At 45.6% G+C, this 18,490-nt stretch overlaps 1 protein-coding gene and 1 long non-coding RNA gene across 4 annotated transcripts in view; one reads left to right on the top strand and one right to left on the bottom strand.

Annotated features, from left to right (window-relative positions):
- Scnn1a (sodium channel epithelial 1 subunit alpha) overlaps window positions 1-18,490 on the top strand; it is a 76,217-nt gene that overhangs the window by 46,640 nt on the left and 11,087 nt on the right. The window contains exons 1-3 of one of the 3 annotated variants that reach the window (XM_027951069.2): window positions 3,853-4,405; window positions 15,083-15,347; window positions 16,255-16,445. In XM_027951069.2, coding sequence (XP_027806870.1) covers window positions 3,990-4,405; window positions 15,083-15,347; window positions 16,255-16,445 — 872 coding nt within the window. In that variant the 5' untranslated portion in view covers window positions 3,853-3,989. Of the gene's footprint in view, window positions 1-3,852; window positions 4,406-15,082; window positions 15,348-16,254; window positions 16,446-18,490 lie in introns of those variants that run through there. The other 2 variants (XM_027951070.2, XM_071610338.1) reach the window with 2 other exon arrangements.
- On the bottom strand, window positions 4,365-18,412 carry LOC139705240 (uncharacterized). The gene is made up of 3 exons (XR_011707146.1): window positions 18,273-18,412; window positions 15,954-16,009; window positions 4,365-4,436 (listed from the first exon to the last, which is right to left on the bottom strand). It is a non-coding gene; the product is annotated as an uncharacterized lncRNA (long non-coding RNA).

Below are 18,490 nucleotides of genomic sequence, written 5' to 3'. Positions count from 1 at the left end.
AGAGGAGCCCTAGAAAGTGGGTGCTTCCTAGATAAGATCAGTAAGACCCCCGACCTCCCATACAACAAGACTCCACTTCTGTCATGTGGGTTTTTTTTTTTTTTTAACCTTTATTTATTTATTTTTATGTGGTGCTGAGGTTCAAATCCAGTGCCTCACACATGCTAGGCAACGGAGCCACAACCCCAACCAAGACTACACTTCTGGAAGTCAGGGAAGCAGTGTTGAGCTTGGAAGCGGAATTGAGGGTGGTGATGCTGCACAGGGAGGAGGCTTGGTTTTCATTCTGGCCCTACTTCAACTTCTGAGTGACTGTGGGTAAGTCACTTTGCTTCTCTGGGCCTCCGTCTCTCATGACTTGAGCAATGGGCCATATTCAGATTGGCTAGCAAGGCCTTTGAAACCATCTGGCCTGCCTTTCCCACCTCTTCCTATCTTATCATTTTTCAAATGGGAATGCTGGGGCCCAGAGAGATAAATTTCCTGTTCCAAAGTCACACAGTTTAAAAGCAAAAGTGGAAGCCATAGCATAATATTTGTAACATGGTCACACATGAAAAAAATTGTACATTTAATGTAAGAAAATACATATAAATCTATAAGGACACACAAAAAGATACAGGGCTGGGCATGATGGGACATGCTTATAATCCCAGTGACTCAAGAGGCTGAGGCAGGAAGATCACAAGTTCAAGGCCAGCCTGGGCAATTTAGTGAGATCCTGTCTCAAACTAAAAATAAAAAGGGCTGAGGATGTAGCTCCGTGGTAGAGTGCCTCTGGGTTCAATCCCAGTACTGGGGGAAAAATGTGACAGTGACAGATATACAAATTATAGTGGGTCTTTTGGGGCTGAGGGAAGGAAAAGAAATGAAGCAATGAAAACAGTTATTATTCCTTTTACTTGTGTATTGCTGGGAAACGATTGTGACAAAATATATTTGTGTATTATTTTTACACTTTTAAAAGATATTATTTCAAATGGAGCCCTGACAAAAGCACAGGTCTCAGCTTTCTATTTTTCTCACAACAAGCTTGCTCTGGCCCATTCCGGATCTACAATGCTGTGGGCTCTAAGCTGCTCCTGTACCTTGGCAGGACGTGCCAGGATCACCACACTCTCCAGATCAGACCTTGCAGTTCTCAGCCTTTGAGATGAAGACTGTTTGTCATTAATGGCTGGATTTCAAACACCATCTAGCAAACAGAAAAGGGGAGGGGGGGTGCTTCTGAGCACCTACTAGATCAAACAGTTAGAGAGCCACATATCTGTTTGTAGGACCCTAATTTAAGGACCTCACTCATCTAGGGGTGTCTGGGTTCCACAGGGAGGCAGGGATAGTGCAGAGAGAGCTTTTCTCAACCCCAAGGAGACAGTCCAATACCCAAAGAACTGATGAAATCATGGTCTCTACATGGAATTTAACAGTCCCTTCCTGGCTTTCAAATCCAGGTACAGAAGAGCCCTCAAGGAGGAGAAGAATTCTGAATTCTGTTTATAACTCTGATGCTATTCAGTTTTGTGACATCAGGTCAGAAAACCAGCTTATCTTTGTGGAGGGCCAGTTCTTTTTCTGGAAAGTGAAGAAAAAGCCAATCTTTCCTTTTCCTAGGGGAGGTTTCACAAGAGATGGCAAGGTAAACCACCAGATTAGGTTTAGAATCCTGGTTAACACCTGCTCTTTTAGAAATCACAAAAGACAGCCACAAGGTCAGTTTGTACCCTGAGCCAGAGGACCCTCCTTCCCTCTTTGCCTAGTGAACTCATTCTTTGCCATCCAGTTGAGAGGCCAGCATCTCTGGGATCTCACCTGGAAGTGAGAGCCTCCCTTGGACTCTCAGAGTGCTTGGTTCTTATCTCTGCCTCTATATCCTTATCTTACTATATATTGCAACTACCTGTTTGTAGGCCTGCTTCTTTCCATGAGCATAGATCAGTGCTCAGGCAGGCCTGGGCTTGCAGGTCGGAGCACATTGGAATGCCCAGGCCTGCTGCTGGAGGGAGGGAGGCAGGAAGAGCCAGTGACCACACTCCTGCACTCTGGGCTGCCTGCTGCAGGACCCAAGGGTGGTAGATCTGACTTGCAAAGGGCCTGAGCTATGTGAATGGATCTCCTGTGACTCCTTGGGTCCTCTTTTGGGGCTAGATTCTCTGACCCTTCCCTTTCCACTCACTCACCGCTTCCATCTTTACTATTTGGCTGCATTATAATTGAATAGAGGTCTTGGAGAAAAACAGCCCCAACTAATTATCCCTCTTCCACAGCAGTGTAACTTGGACCATGCGCACCCTCTTCCTCCCAGACACCCAGAAATGACACATCCCTTTTTGCCCTCTCAGTGCTCTCTGTCCCTGCCTTTCCCTGGGCTCCCAGTCTCCCAGTCTTTACCCACAGTACCCTGCTTGGCCCCTAGGCTACCTCTCAGTGCCCACATTCCTGCAACCCCGTGACCAAACCAGGGGACGTTACACATTCTTGGCCTGGCAGTCAATGGTGTAAAAAAGAACAGAATGTCCCAGGGCCCCACCCATCCCCCAGCTTCACCTGGGCCCCTCCCTGGCCAGGACAAGGCTGAGCAGGGGGGTGGCAAGTCTGGAGGGAAGAGGATGGAGGAGGAGAGAGAGGCAGCAGGGGCCAGCAGTTGTTCCCACTTTTGTGGAGACTCTTCTTTCTCACTAGAACCCAGGGATGAGGCTGATCCTGTGGGTGACTTTGGAGGTGCTCCCACTAGGGGGGATCCTACCTCCTGGAAGCCTTCTTGAGGCTCCCTCCCTTGCTTGCCTGCTTGGAAGAAAGACTCCCTTTGGCTCTCTCCTCTGTACTTTCCACCTCTGCCTCTGTGTCCCAAGGCCCCTCCTTCATCCCTCTGTCTCAGCCCTTCACTCGGTCTGTCCTCCTCTTCCTGTCTCCCCTTTCTGCCTTCCCTGTTCTCCTGGTTTCCCCACCCTAGTCTCACTCATCCTGGTGGCTCATCCTCCTTCCTATTTTGCCCTCCTGGCTTTGTGTCCAGGATTCTTCTACCTGTTCAAGATTTCTAATGCTTATCTACCTACCCTTCTCCCCTGCCCAGTCTCCATCAATCCCCAGCCCAGACCCTTCCTCACATCTCCTCCCACCTTCTCAGGTCCCCACACTCCAGCCCCCAGGAGTCCTCCTTCTTTGGAGAGCTCTCAGCCCCAACTCCTCCTCTGCTCCTCCCTCCACCCTGCTCACCTTTAATTGAGATGCTAATGAGGCTTCTGTCCCTTCCATCCCTGGCCAACAGGCAGGCAGGCGGGCTCCCAGGCCAGGCCGCTGCACCTGTCAGGTGAGGGGGAGGAGAGGCTTGGCTGCCAGATTCAACTGGAAAGGAACCAGTCCTAGCCCAGCCACACCTGGGAGTAGGGAGAAGGAGGCAGCTCAGACCTCCTGGAGCCCTGCAGTCCCAGGGCAGAGAGGGAGTCAGGACAGAGCAGGAGGAGAGGGCCCAGGAGGAGAAAGGGAAAGGCTGAGGAGGAAGAGGAAGAGAGGCAGGATCAGAGAGCCTGGCACAGGGAGAGGAGACTGGCAAGGAAGAGGAGAACTGAGAGAGAGAGACCCGAAGAGAAGCTGAAGGCAGGCAGAAGGGGTGAGAGGCAGAAGCCAAGCCACAGTGCTGAAGGAAGAGGGCCAGAGGCCGACTGACCAGCAGGCAGAGGCCTCCTGCTGTGGAGAAAGAAAGGAAGGTGTTAGCGCGGAAAGCAAAAGTGGCCTTATCTGGGAAGCAGAGAGGCCACTCCAGGGAAGCCCAGAGCCAGCTCCTTGGCCCGGACTCCAGCAGGTCAGCTGGCTCCTGGAGAGGTGGAGGAGGGCGGGAGGGAGGAGAGGGGGGAAAGTGGACTCAGGGTGTGATGTGGGCATGGCCCAAGCCAGCCTCACTCTGGGCCCAAGTTGTTGATGAAGGAGGGCTCCCAAAGCCCTGAGCTCAGCCTGACCCTGACCATCACCTCCCCAACCCACCTAAGGGCTCAATGAAGGGGGACAAGCTCAAGGAGCAAGACCCTTGCCCTCCCCCACCCATCCAAGGGCTCATGAAGGGGGACAAGCGTGAGGAGCAGGGGCTGGGCCCCGAACCTGAAGTCCCCCAGCAGCCCACAGAGGAGGAGGAGGCTCTGATCGAGTTCCACCGTTCCTACCGAGAGCTCTTCCAGTTCTTCTGCAACAATACCACCATCCACGGTGCCATCCGCCTGGTGTGCTCCAAGCACAACCGCATGAAGACGGCCTTCTGGGCCGTGCTCTGGCTCTGCACGTTCGGCATGATGTACTGGCAGTTTGCCCTGATGTTTGAAGAGTACTTCAGCTACCCTGTCAGCCTCAACATCAACCTCAACTCTGACAAGCTCGTCTTCCCTGCTGTCACAGTCTGCACTCTCAATCCCTACAGGTCAGTCCGTCTTCTGCCACTTGCCTGACACCTGGAAGAGTGGTCAGAGGACATAGAAGTGCTCATCCGTCAGGCAGAACCCGCAGGCCCAGGGGGAGGAGCTGATGTTCTTGTGCCCAGATTGATCCCCTCTGGGCAAGATAGGGAGTCCCCCCTCCCTACTTGGTGGAATGGCATTCCTGCCCAGTGGAGCCAGCCTCACCCACAGAGGAGTGCTGGACGAGCAGGGCACTCCATTCCCATCCCTCTTCTTCCCGAAAGGGGGAATTGAGGAGGTGGACATACTGATAATTTCCAAAAGGGCAGGGTCGAGCTCAGCCCCACTACTTCCTGGAGCAAGATGACAACCTTCTAGAACAAGGTCTCTGCCACTTCTGCAGAAGGATCTGATGTAGGGCAGGGGTGTAGCTCAGTGGTAGACTGTGTACTTAACATGTGCAAAGCCCTGGGTTCAATCCCTAGCAATAACCACCACCACCACCACCACAAAAAAGAGTTTAATGGAGAATGAGGCCAGGTGAGGTGAGGCCAGGCCATGCAGGTGCCCTGGAGGTGGGTGAGGTCAGTCTTTGTGTGGAAGGGGAGCCTTGTTGTGGAGAAAGCATTGTGTGTGGGGTGGGTGGAGGTTAGGGCTTAAAGCAAGCCTTGAGGGTGGGGGTTAGAAAAGCTAGAGAAAAATGGGGTAGGATAGAGAGCCGCCCCTTGTCGACTGTTCCCAAAAGATCCTGCTAAGATATGGAGGCCCCTGCTCAGGTGCCTGACCTCCACAGGCTTGTGTGTGCCTTGATATTTTTGGGTTTCATCAGCACTCTTTGCCAATTCTAGTCTGGAAATTAGAGAGGGTGGTAACCATGGAGAAGAGAGGAGGGCAGGGCTGTTTACATATACCTTTTATTTGTATTCACTCAGTCCTGCCACACCTTGGGAACACCTGCGTAAAGCCAGCCACAGTGCTAGGCCCAGAGAAAATGGATTCATTAATAACTCAACAACCTTGATTGGAGATACTTAGCTCTAGGTAGTGGGGACACAAAGCTAAAATAAGGTGGAGAGGTAGGAATATAAACAAATAACTGCAGTACACTGTGATAAGTATAATGAAAATCATGAGTCAGTCTGCCTTCTAGGAGTGCAAGATCTTTTATGAGTCTTTGTATGCATATGAGTGTATGAGCACACCCACTGGGAATGTGTGTGGTTATGGATGGTTGGGATTGGTTACATGTTGCTGGTGGAGGCCCCTCATATAGTCTGTTGTGTCCTAAGGTGCATTGTGAACTAATAAGGGTTGGGAAGTCCTGTTCTGGAGAGAAAATACTCTCTTCATATAATATCCAGGGCAGGGGCCACTTGCTGAGTAAGCTACTGTATGCAGCAGCCACTGCTAAGTGCTGACAGCCAGCTCATGACATTCTCACAACATCCTATGGAGGCAGGAACTATTATCCCTGTTTTGCACAAGAGGAAACTGAGGCAAAGAGAGATAAGTCACCAGTTCACAGGGATAGTGACTGAACTGTGACTCATCTGTTTGCCCAATCCCCAAACTCTGCTCCTTCTTAATACACAGGATGTAGGACATGGAATAAATGAAATCTCCAATCAGATGATGTTTCCCTCTTATTTCTGGGCCGTCTTTGATCCTTCCCTCAGCTTCATTTTTTCTGTAAGCTTCCTCCCCCTCTCATTCCCTTAGGCCAAAATGGAGGTGGAGAACATAGCAGGAGCGGGAGGACAGGTCTGGGGAAGGCCATGAGCAGGGTAGTAGGCACTCAATAAATATTTGTGGTTGCAAAGATGTTGATGAGATATGGAGAGGGCAGGGGTGAATCTGTTGAGGCCTGAGTGTCTTCTAGAATTCTTCTGGGGGCCGGTTCCAGGACAGGACAGGATAAAACTGCAGAGAATGGAAATCACAGGAGGGGAGATAGTAGAGGATAGGAAAGGTAGCAGAATACAACAGTTACTAATAGGGCATTATGTAAAAATGTGGATGTGTAACCGACGTGATTCTGCAATCTGTATTTGGGGTAAAATTGGGAGTTCAAAACCCACTTGAATCAAATGTATGAAATATGATATGTCAAGAGCTTTGTAATGTTTTGAACAACCAATTAAAAAAAAAAAAAAAGAAATCACAGTCCTTAGGGGCTCCCAGGTTGGGAGATAGGTGGCTACCGCATAACAATCCCTCCTGCTGGACACACTGTGGTAGAGTTAGGAGGGAGAGAACACTTAGGAAGGAAAGGACGAAGGGAAGGCTCCCAAGCACAGGGCAAGCAGACCAGACACCTCCTTTGTGCTTACTCCTGTGCTGAATGCTTTCTAGATACTATCTCATTTAATCTTTTTTTAAAAAAAACTTTTTTAGTTGTAGATAGACACAACACCTTTATTATATTATATTATATTTATTTATTTATTATGTGGTGCTGAGGTGCTAAGCCTCACCGGTGCTAAGCAGGTGCTCTACCACTGAGCCATGACTCCAGGCCTCATTTAATCTTTTTCTTTCTTTCTTTTTTTTTTTTTTTGTGTGTGTGTGTGGTGCTGGGAATTGAACCCAGGACCTTGGGCATTCGAGGCAAGCATTCTACTAACTGAGCTATATCCCCGGCCCTCCTCATTTAATCTTAAAAAGTGCAGGGAAGTGGGTATTTTTATATATTTAATTTTTCAGATGGGGAAATTGAGGTTTATCAAGTAAAATAACTTGAACAAGTCCACATAGTTAATAATAAAAATGATAACAATAATAGCTATTGCTATGTATATTTATGTGCCAGGCATTTTTCCAAATGAATCAAAACCTGAAGTAAGTTGGGCATGGTGGTGCAGGCCTGTAATCCCAGCAGCTCAGGAGGCCGAGGCAGGAGGTTTGGGAGTTCAAAGCTAGCCTCAGCAATTTAGCAAGGCCTTAAGCAACTCAGCAAGACCCTGTCTCTAAATAAAATATAAAAAGGGATGGGGGGTGGGGGTTGTGGCTCAGTGGTAAAGCGCTTGCCTAGCATGCATGAGACACTGGGTTCGATCCCCAGCACCACATAAAAATAAAAACAAATAAAGGTATTGTGTCCATCTACAACTAAATAAATAAATAAATAAATAAATAAATAAATGGAGATGTGGCTCAGTGGTTTAGCGCCCTTGGGTTCAATCCCTGGTACCAAAAAAAAAAAAAAAAGAAATCAGAATTAAATGATATTAAATTATTTAATCCTCACATCTTATTGGAAGTTGGTACCATTATCCCATTTTATGGATGAGGAAACTGAGACCCAGAAAGTTAAGTAACTTGGCCAAGTATAGACAGGTAGCAAGTGGTAAAAACTGGGATTCAAAAATCACTACCAAGAACCAGTGCACCTCAGATAAGCAATCACAAACCAATTTTGTTTGATATCAAAGGGCTCTCTCCCATTACACTGAAAGTCAAGAGCAGGCAAAGGCTTCCCAGTGTTGGGGCAGTGGTAGGAGACAGTGGGAAGAGTGATAGTAAGAGGAGGGGTACTTTTCAGGAGTCCTGAGCAGGCAGGGATCCAGGCTGGTGGCTCTGTTGGAGGAGAGAGGTAGGGTGGGTAGACAGGCTAATTAATGCAGCTCGGTGAGTGCTAACCTACCCGAGTGTGAGTCAGAGCAGCCAGGCAGAGCAGAGGGAGGAGCTGGGGCAGAGGGAGGAGCTGTGTGGCTCCCCCAGGGAATGAAGGGAAGGTGTCGGAATGGGTTGAGATAGAGGAACTGGAGTGGAGCAGATGGAAGCTGCAGTGTCCACCAGCTGAGGACTGCAGCCACTAGAGGGAGAGTAAAAAGATGGTCCTGCCTATGGGGCTGTGCTGCTTTGTATAATATCCAGGAAAGGGGACAAGGCTGACAGCTGTCCTAAGCAAGGAAGTGCTAAGAATCTGATGGAAAGGGTCCACACCACTGCTGTCCCATTCTTTCTGGCCCACAGAGGGGTTTTTCACCCAAAGGAAATTTCATATTCATTCATATCCTTGGAACATAGAGCTAGTCCAGACCTAAGGGAAAACCCAGGGTTCTTGAACAATGAATTGTGAAATCTTTTTTTGGAGATGGCAGAGCAGGGGCCCTGGTAAACAAGTATGGGAGAGGAGGCTGGGTGTAGTGGCGCATGCTTGTAATCCCAACAGGAGGATTGCAAGTTCAAAGCCAGCCTCAGCAACTTAAAAAGGCCCTAAGCAATTTAAAGAGACCCTGTCACAAAATGAAAAACAAAAAGGCCTGGGGATGTGGCTCAGGGGTTAAAGCCCTCTAGGTTCAATTTCCAATACCAAAAAAAAAAAGAACGAGAGAGGAAAGGGACAATTTCCCAAAGAGAGCCACTTCAGGGAAGGAGAGTAGGTTTGAGCTAGAGAGTCATCCCTGACCATGGGGGGCCCTACAACTCACCATCTGGAATACCAGGCTTTGCTCTGCAGGCCTGGCAGGGAGACAGCTCAGACTTGGACTCCCTGAGCCTCCCATACTGATCGGGTGCTTCTCCAGGCAGAAACCTTATTCCCTCTGCAGTAGCTACTACTAGAAAATTCTTCCTTAGGTAAAGCTTCAGTTTTCCTCCTGGTAACTTCTACCTTTTGGTTCTGCATTTTGAAGTAACATGGCTATTAGTTCAGGTACAGCTGTAACAGCAGCTGCTACTCTGCAGGATACAGAGTGCACTCTCACATTTTGATCTCATATCACGCTGCTTAGATGAGGAGGCAAGCATCCCCATAGACAGATGAGAATGTCGAAGCTTGATAACCTAGAGGCTTTGCAAAGTCGCCCAGCTGTAGAGTGGAGGAGTCAGAATTGGAATCTGCATCTTTAGTTCCACTTTTGGTCAGACCACAAGGTCATGTGGTAGATAAGTGGCAGATGGTGCTCCTTTGTCTCCTTACCTTTTTTTTTTCCAATAATAGTAATAATAATAGTGATGATAATAAAAACAACAGTAGCAGTTGTATAGTTTTTACTCTGCCAGGTACTCTGTCCAGTTCTTTTCCTATACTAACTATTTAATCCTTGTTACAACATTAGAAAGCAGATATTATTTCTCCCATTTTATGGATGATGAAACAGAAATATAAAGAAGATGAGTAACTTGTCCAAAGCTAACCAGCACAGTGGTGAGGTTAGAGTATGAGCCTGGAAAACTAAGTAGAGCTTAGTTTCTGAAGGCTGTGGGTGGAGCTCACTGCAGAAAGAACTTACCTTTAATATTTCCTTAAATTGAAATGGTTTCTAGATTTCTCACCATCCTGACTGTCCGTCCTCTGAACTGTCCTTGGTTTGTGAAGTATCTTGTTCTTAAAATGTCTTGGCCAGGACTAAGTTTCACATGTGATTTGAGAGCTTAGGACTGACTCTAGAGGGGTGATCTCCATCCTCAAGGAGGCTCAGAGGTGAGGGCTAATTGTGGGGCTCCTGCCTGTGAATGCCTCGTAGTATAGGCTGAAGTTTGTGTGTGTGTGTGTGTGTGTGTGTGTGTGTCTGTCTAGACTCCATTGAGGTTGTGTTCATGATCCCCTGGGAGACAAGATTGGACGTGCTGAGAGGTGAAGAATGGGGTTGGGGAAGGGGCCAAAGAAAGGAATGTCAAGGTTTCTAAGTAGTCCCTGAAGGAAGCAGAGTAGGGCTGGGTCCCCACATACACACTGGTGAGTCAAGGGGCTTGTGTGTTTCTTGTGCCCAGCTTTGGTGTATTTTTCTCTGTTTCTTTTGGCTGTAGGTGTCAACTTCCAGGCTCTGCCTCCTGTTAGAGGAATTCTAATGTCAGGAAGTTAGGGAGGGAGGTCATTCCTGTCTTAAGTGGAAAACAAAGAGGGAAGTGACATAAGGGACCTCTGTGTGGAGTCCAGCTTCTTCTAGAGGCCTTGTCATGGGTTTGGCGGGGAGGATGGTCAGGGGCTGGAAGACCAGGCAGTGTTAGGGTGTGTGCTCCTCAGCATTCCCTCTGGAAGAGGCTGGAGGGAGCCGGATATGATGAACAGCATGAAGGGGAGAGCCTGGCATAGGGATAGCAGGGTGCTCTATGGGGAAGAGTGACAGCTTGGAGTTGGTGGTGAGTGAGAGGGAGGTATACGAGGCAGAACAGGGGTATAGATGGTGTCATGACAATAACTCCAGCCAAGCTGGAGGACCTGGGTTCTTCCTGTATGACTTTGAAAAAGACACTTCACTTTCCTGGGCTTTGGACGCCTGTCTGTCTTCCTGATAGTTGATGGTCTTTTTTGCTTTGAATATTTTCTTATTTAACTCTTCAAGAGCTTCATATGAAGCTTTAGTGTTCTGCCCATTTTACACATGAAGAACTGAGATTGGGATTCAGAAAAGTTGGGTTACTTACCCAACATCTCATAGCTAGAAAGTATGCAGCTGGGACAACAGGACTCGCATTCAGTTGACTCTGGCTCTTATGGGGACAGAATGAAGGACAATGTGATGGGTAGAGCTCTATTTGATCCATTTCCTGGCTGTGCTGTCTTGAACAAATCACCATGTCTTAGGGGTTTTTTGGGATGGGTTAGGGGGCATACCCGGGATTGAACTCAGGGACACTCAACCACTAAGCCACATCCCCAGCCCTATTTTGTATTTTATTTAGAGACAGGGTCTCACTGAGTTGCTTAGCACCTCACTTTTGCTGAGGCTGGCTTTGAACTCTCAATTCTCCTGCCTCAGTCTCCTGAGCTGCTGGGATTATAGGCATGCACCACCACGCTCAGCTTTTTTTTTTTTTTTTTTAAATTTTAATTTTCTGCAGTGCTGGGTATAAAACCCAGGGCCTTATTCATGCTAGGCAATAGCTCTACCACTAAGCTACATCCCCAGCCCTGTCTCAGATTGTTCACCACAAAAAGGGAATGACAATAATGTCAGCTAAGAGTGGCTACTGAGTCACACTGAAGAGTAAATAATGCACATTCTAGTGCCACAATGCTTGCTTGGTTCCTAGTGAATGCTCAATAAATGATAGCTATTATTATCATCCTTTTAATTGCCAATATCAAATAAGCATCTCAGAAGGCCAAACACACTCCTTCCACCTGAGTTACATTTTTTCCTATAAGGCTATGAGGGGATAAAAGTCCAGCCAGCTAGACTTGTAGGGCCAAGTGGAGGAGGATGTGAGGATCTAGATTAGACTGTGGTTGATGTAGCTGCACATTAGGACATGTGGAGGTTCTTTTATTTGTTTGTTTGCTTATTTATTTATCAGTGGTACTGGGGATTGAATTTAGAGACACTCTATCACTGAACCACATCCCCAGCCCTTTTTATTTTTATTTTTTTGAGACAGAATTTCACTAAGTTGTCCAGGTTGGCCTTGTGCTTGCAATCCTCCTGTTTCAGCTTCTTGAGTTGCTGAAATTATAGGGGCTCTTTTAAACATGGGGGTGTAGCTCAGTGGTAGAGCCATTAGTTGGCTTGTTTTTAGACTTCATATAAAAGGAATCATGCAATATGTATTTACTTGTATGTGTGACTGGTTTATTTTGCTTAATGTTTCTAAAATTCATCCCTTTGTGTGTGTGTGTGTGTATGTGTGTGTGTGCATCTCAGATCTTTTTAACTGTTGAGTGGTTTTGATGAACATTTGGGTTTTTCCAAGTTTTTTGGTTATTGTGAATAAAACTTCTATGAATGTTCATGTGCAGGTTTTTATGTTTTCCTTGCATTTGGGTAATAGCCAGGAGTGGAATTGGTAAAATATCTAGAAGTGAAATTGCTGGGTCATAATGCCATAAGGTCATGTTTAACTCTTTATAAAAAACTGCCAAACAGTCCTTCAAAGAGATTGTACCATTTTATACTCCCACCAGCAGTCTAGGAGAATTCTAGTTGCTTTCCATTCTTACTAACATTTGGAGCTGTTGATGTTTTTAGTTTTAGCTCTCCTACTAGATGTTAAATGGTACCTCTTTTTTTTAATATTTATTTTTTAGTTATAGGTGGACACAATATCTTTATTTTATTTTTTTATGTGGTGCTGAGGATCGAACCCAGTGCCTCATGCATGCTAGACGAGCATTCTACCTTTGAGCCACAACCCCAGCGCCCCCAACCCCCCCAGTCTGCTTTTTTTTTTTTATATTGGAGATGGAACCCTCATGCATGCAAACACTCTACCACTGAGCTATGTCCCCAGCCCCCTCATTATGGTTTTAATTTGCAATTTCCTGAGGACTATGTTGAGTACTTTTTCATGTGTTTAGTGCATCTCTTTTTGCTCATTTTTAAAAAAATGTATTTTTTCACAATATATAAATTATTCTATTGTTGATTTGTAAGAGGTCTTTAAATACCAAGATGCTCTTCCTTAGATATCTTTCTTTTTCTTTTCTTTTTTCTTTAAAGGACAGCTTAATTGAAGTACAATTCACATCACCATATCATAATTTATTCATTTAACGTGTATAATTCAATGATTTTTATTATTTTCACAGAATTGTGCAATTATCATCATTGTTAATTTTAGAACATTTTCATCATCCTAAAAGGAAATCCTATTCCCTTTTCCCCATTCCCTTAACCCCCAGCCTTGGTCAATCATTAATGTATTTTCTATCTCTATGGATTTGCCTATTCTGAACATTTCATGTTAACTCAGCCATAGTATATGTGGTCTTTTGTGTGTAGCTTCTTTCATTTAATGTAATAGTTTCACAGTTCATCCATGTTGTAGCATGTATCCATACTCAATTTCTTTTTATTGTTGAATAAAAATATTCCAATGTGTGGATATGTCATTTATTTATCCTTTTATCAACTAATGGATATTGGATTATTTCTACTTTTTGGCTATTATGAGCAAGTAGTACTACTATAAACATTTATGCACAGTTTTATGTGCGGGTCTATGTTATTTTTCTTAGGAGTAGAATTGATAGATTATATGGTAACTCTATGTTTAACCTTTTGAGAAACTTACAGATTATTTTCCAAAGTGGTTGTACCATTTTACATTCTCACCAACAATGTATAATGACCAGAGCCCAGATAGATCATCTAAAAATGAAGATCTGTTCATAAATGTGTCTGCCTCAAAAAATTGTTACAGGAATTATTTGTTTGTTTGTTTTTTAATTTACAAGAAAATTTTACCTACCTGAAGCTCATGAATATATCTTCCATTTTAATGGTTCTGAATTTTATATTTTGTTATATGATTCATCTTTAATTTTTGTGTATAGGATAAGTAGAAATCATTTTGTCTGTACAGTATCCTGCTGTTTCAGCACAATTAATTAATTTGTTAAAAATTCTTTCCCACTGAATTCACTCAGAGTTTTGGTCAGTTGACCATATTATATGTGTGAGTTTATTTCTGAGCTTCTTTGTGTGTGTGTGTGTGTGTGTTTGGGGAGTGGATACTGGGGATTGAACCCAGGGGCACTTTATCACTGAGCCACATCTCTAGCCCTTTTTATTTTTTTGTTTTGAGACAAAGTCTAGCTAAATTGCCTAGGCTAGCCTTGAATTTGCAATCTGCCTTCCTGCCTTGGCCTCCAGAGTCACTGGGATTACTGGTCTGAGACCTCAAATCCACCCACACTTGTGATTACTGCGGCTTTAGAGTAAATATTAGGTAGTATAAATATTCCTTGCTTTTCTTTTCTAAAGTTGTTTTGGCCATTCTAGGTCCTTTGTATTTACATATAAATCTTAGAACCAGTCTGTTGATTTATTTAAAAATGCTGAAATTTTACTTGTGATAGTGTTGACTCTAAACATGAATTTGAGAGCTACCTTGAGTTTCTGATCCCTGGTCATCTGTATCTTTCCATTTATTTTGGTCTTTGATTTCTTTTTAGCAGGAATTTCAGTACAGTTTCTGTATAGGGATCTTGCACATCTGTTACTTAATCCTGGATGTTATGTTTTTTAAACATGGAATTGTTTTTGTGGTTTCAATTTTCAGTGTCTCATTGACGAATGCAGAAATACAATTAATTTTTCTATATTGGTTTCGTATCATTCAGCTTCATTTATTAGGTCTAGATGTCTGTCTTGCTTTAGTAAATTGTAGTCCCAAAGCCAGCTATGTGGACTTTTAATTGAGGTGTAATTGGTCCAGTATTGAGGAGCAATATGAAGATTTATACTGAATAATGTTTAATTTATAAAACTGAGCCTTTGGAGGAAGGGGCAAGAATGGCTGTGGCATCTGGTATTTTTAGAGTTCTTCGTAAAGATTCTAAGAGCGCAGTTGAGAACCTTTGATTTACAAGGTGCCTGGTGGCAGACACACTGGCCCAAAGGTCACCCTCCCCTAGGGGACTAGCAACGAGGGCTGAGGGAGTGTCTGGACCAAGGACCACCCTCGAGAAAAGGCAAATGAGTTCCGGGTTCCCTTCCAGGCCGGGAGGAGTGGGATAAGCACGCCTCACAGACAGGCGGCCTCGCGCCTGTGGCTCTAACAGACGTCCATCAATGTCCCCTTGACCGAGGTTCGCTGTGCCTCCCACTTCCTCCGCAGACACACCTATCTACACTCCCCCCCCCGCCCCGCCCCCGCGAGAGATCCCTGTTAACAGGGCGCTATCCACAAGCTTCACGCGGACGACCCTCACCCGTGGCAGATGTTACAGATGAGGAAACTGAGGCTCAGAGAGGCCGGGCCTTCGTGTAGGGCCGCCTCCAGTTCGACCCTTTTCCCGTAACCCTTTTCAGGTATAATGAAATTAAATCGGAGCTGGAGGAGCTGGACCACATCACTGAGCAGACGCTCTTTGACCTGTACAAATACAAGTTCAACACGCGCCTGGCCAGTCCCCGCGGCCGTCGCGATCTCGGGGGCACTCTGCCGCACCCACTGCAGCGCCTGCGGGTCCTGCCCCAGCCCCGCAAGGCCCGCAGAGCACGCGGCGCGACCTCCAGCATGCGGGACAACAACCCCCAAGTGGACAGGAAAGACTGGAAGATCGGCTTCCAACTGGTAAGGCAGCTGGAGGGCACCGCCCGTCCACTCGCCCCACCCTGCCCCCCCCCCTCACGCCGCAGACCCCGCCCCTTTCGGACTCGCCTCTACAGATGAACGAATCAGAATGAGCTCTTCTGATTGCGGGCAAATTAAATAAATGAAACAAAATAGAATGAAATGGAATGGAAAGAAAAGAGAAAAATAAAATGTAAAATAAAAATAAGATTACACCTTTCTGTGAGCCAGTTTGTGCAGTCTCCTCGCTGGGAGCCTATGTTCCAGCGTTTAAGCCACAGGAAGTCCAATCTATTGTGGAAAATGCACTTTTCAGAATCTCTGGTTCTCAATGGTGGTGCTCAATTGGGACCTTCCAAGTCTAATGGAAAACTGGGGCTTTACTAGCCTAAGACAGAGAACTAGAGACAGTAAAACGGGAGACTTAAAAGTATTTTTAAAATACAAAATTATCTGTGGGTGTAGCTGAGTGGTAGAGCACTTGCCTAGCATGCATGAGACACTGGATTCAATCCCCAGCCCCCCAAATAAATAAAATCAAAGGCAAAATTACAGGAAATGTCTTCTAGGCCCAGCTCTGTCTGAAAAACAAAACAAAATACATACCTTTTGTTTCCTCAGTCTTCCCCCCAGTGAAATGGGAGAAGTTCTTGCTCTTCCCCCTGCAGGGAGTATATAAATGAACTGTAATCATGTGTGACTCTTCCCTGCTCACCCATCCTTTAAATCCATTTTCCCCTGGCCCACTCTCCTGGGCTTCTGCTTTACCCACCCTTTCTGCACTATTGCATTCTTATTCCTCATCCCTGTCCATCAGCCCTCAGAACTCCAGACAACTTATCCTTGACCCCGTCCTGGCCTGCTGCTGGCCTTTTGGGCCCACTAACATTCTGCTCTCTGTGTCCAGTGCAACCAGAACAAATCTGACTGCTTCTACCAAACATACTCATCAGGGGTGGATGCGGTGAGGGAGTGGTACCGCTTCCATTACATCAACATTTTGTCCAGGCTGCCAGATACCTCACCATCTCTGCAGGAGGAGGCACTGGGCAACTTCATCTTCACCTGCCGCTTCAACCAGGCCTCCTGCAACCAGGCGTGAGTAGGTTCTGCTGGGGTGGGTGTTCTTCTCTGGGCCTCCCTTGGGTCATCCTGAGGCCCATGGGTCCAGAAAATGCTTGATAATTAAATATGGAAATGCTGACAGTGGGTAAAGGGGAAGAACTGGCCTCAGGACCATGCCTCTGCCTCACGGGTCACACGGAGGCCCTGCTAGATCTGAGTGCAGTGGCCTCATCTGAATTCCATTGGAAGATTGGGGCTCAAGGTCTGGCTTTGAGAAATCAAGAACTAGAAGCATGGTTCTCGGTCTTTCTAAGGCCTCTTTCTCACTAGCATTAAAGTTCACTCAGACCTGGGAGGTAGTAAGTGTAGTGAAATAGTGTGGATTGAAAGACTAAAACCCAGTTCCCACTCTGTTTCTGTGACTTCCTGGTTGGGTGACTGAGCATTTCACATAATTCTTCAGAGCCCTTTGTTTGTAAAATGGAAACAAAAAAAAATACACAAAATGAAATTCATTCATCCAACTTTTTTTTTTTTTTTAATTTGTTTGTTTTGCTTTGTTTTTAACTGTCTGGACTATGTGTCAGATACCGTTCTAGGCACTTGAGGCACATTAGAGAAAAAAAAAAAAGCCCTTGCCCTTTTGGCACTTGTACTCAAGTGAAGATGATGAGGATAACACAGAGTGCACAAGGTAACACTTGTCAAGACATTTATACACCACTGGATTGATGGATCTCAATATTCTTGTCCTTAAACTGGGTCAGAAGCCGGCATTAGCTGAAGATTCTTCCTACTCCGTTGCCCCTCAAGCATTCTTTTGGTTGGGACCCCTGTCATGATGTCCTTGCAAAGAGGTCATGGCTGCTGTAGTCTCTTTGAGAACTGGGAAAGGCTGGGAGTGGAGGGGGTTCCATTCTGTTGCCTCTGGCCTCGTCCTACGCCTGCCTTCCCCTCCTGCTTCTGCTCCTTGAGCTTTGGGGGCCATCTCCATGTCTCTGCCTGGCTGAGGAAGGGTGCTGAGGCAGCATCTCCATTCTACAGGGGGCCCTTCCCTCCTATGCTGGAGAATGGCAGCAGGGCCAGGTGTCACCTGGTTCTGCCCCTACCATTCACCCCTCACATATACTTTGTTCAGCACACAACTTGGTTCCTGTCTCTAGTCTTAGTGTTTGTTTGAGGACAGAAGTGAGCAGCTGGGAAGTAGGGCAGCTAAGCCCGAGTCAACTGGCACCTGCCACCAAGCCTCTCTAACTGTCACTTTCCCACCTGTAGTTTTCATTTCCATCCTCTCCCTTTGCCTGCTCAATGCTTGTGCCTCCCATCAACAGAAAGTCCATAGTTCATCCTTGTTTTGGCATTTAAGTGACTTCCTCAGTTCAGTTCTTCCCAGTTCTTACCTGGATTATTATAACTACCCCCTAATTTGTTTTTTCTGCTTCTAAATCCTCCCTTTATTCTGTGACCAAAGGAAGTGTCTCAGTCTGTTTTCTGTTGCTGTAACAGAATACCACAGCCTGAACAACTATAAAGAAAAGAAATTTTATTCTTCTAGTCCTAGAGGCTGGGAAGTCTAAGAGCATGGTGCTGGCTCTTGGTGAAAGCCTCTATAATATTACATGGAGAAAAAAGGCAAGTGAGTTCATGTGAAAAGAAAGCAGGAAGGGCAGACTTGATTTTTAACAATGCACGCCCCACCTCCACAATGATGACCTTGATCCATTCATGAGAATTCTGTCTTCACGACCCAATTACCACTTATTAGGCCAAACTTCCTAACACATTGGGATTAAGTTTCCAACACATGAACTGGGAGAGTTTGAACCATAGCAGGAACTTTTGCATTTCACTATACTTAACTATTCCAGTTTGTCCTGTTTAAAATCCTTTGGTCTCTTGTGGTCTTCAGAATCATGAATCCTTTATTGTGGCCTTCTTTTTTTTAAAACATAGGTTAGCTGCACATTTTTTTCCCTAAAAAAAAATGTATATATATATATACACATACACATACATATATATAATATATATATTTCATTTCTCTTGGTATTATATATATATATATATATATATATATA

Source organism: Marmota flaviventris, chromosome 3 (genome assembly GCF_047511675.1).
Source record: "Marmota flaviventris isolate mMarFla1 chromosome 3, mMarFla1.hap1, whole genome shotgun sequence".
NCBI lineage: Eukaryota > Metazoa > Chordata > Mammalia > Rodentia > Sciuridae > Marmota > Marmota flaviventris.
The sequence above is the reverse complement of the archived record's forward strand: the minus strand, read 5'-3'. Positions and strand labels throughout refer to the sequence as shown.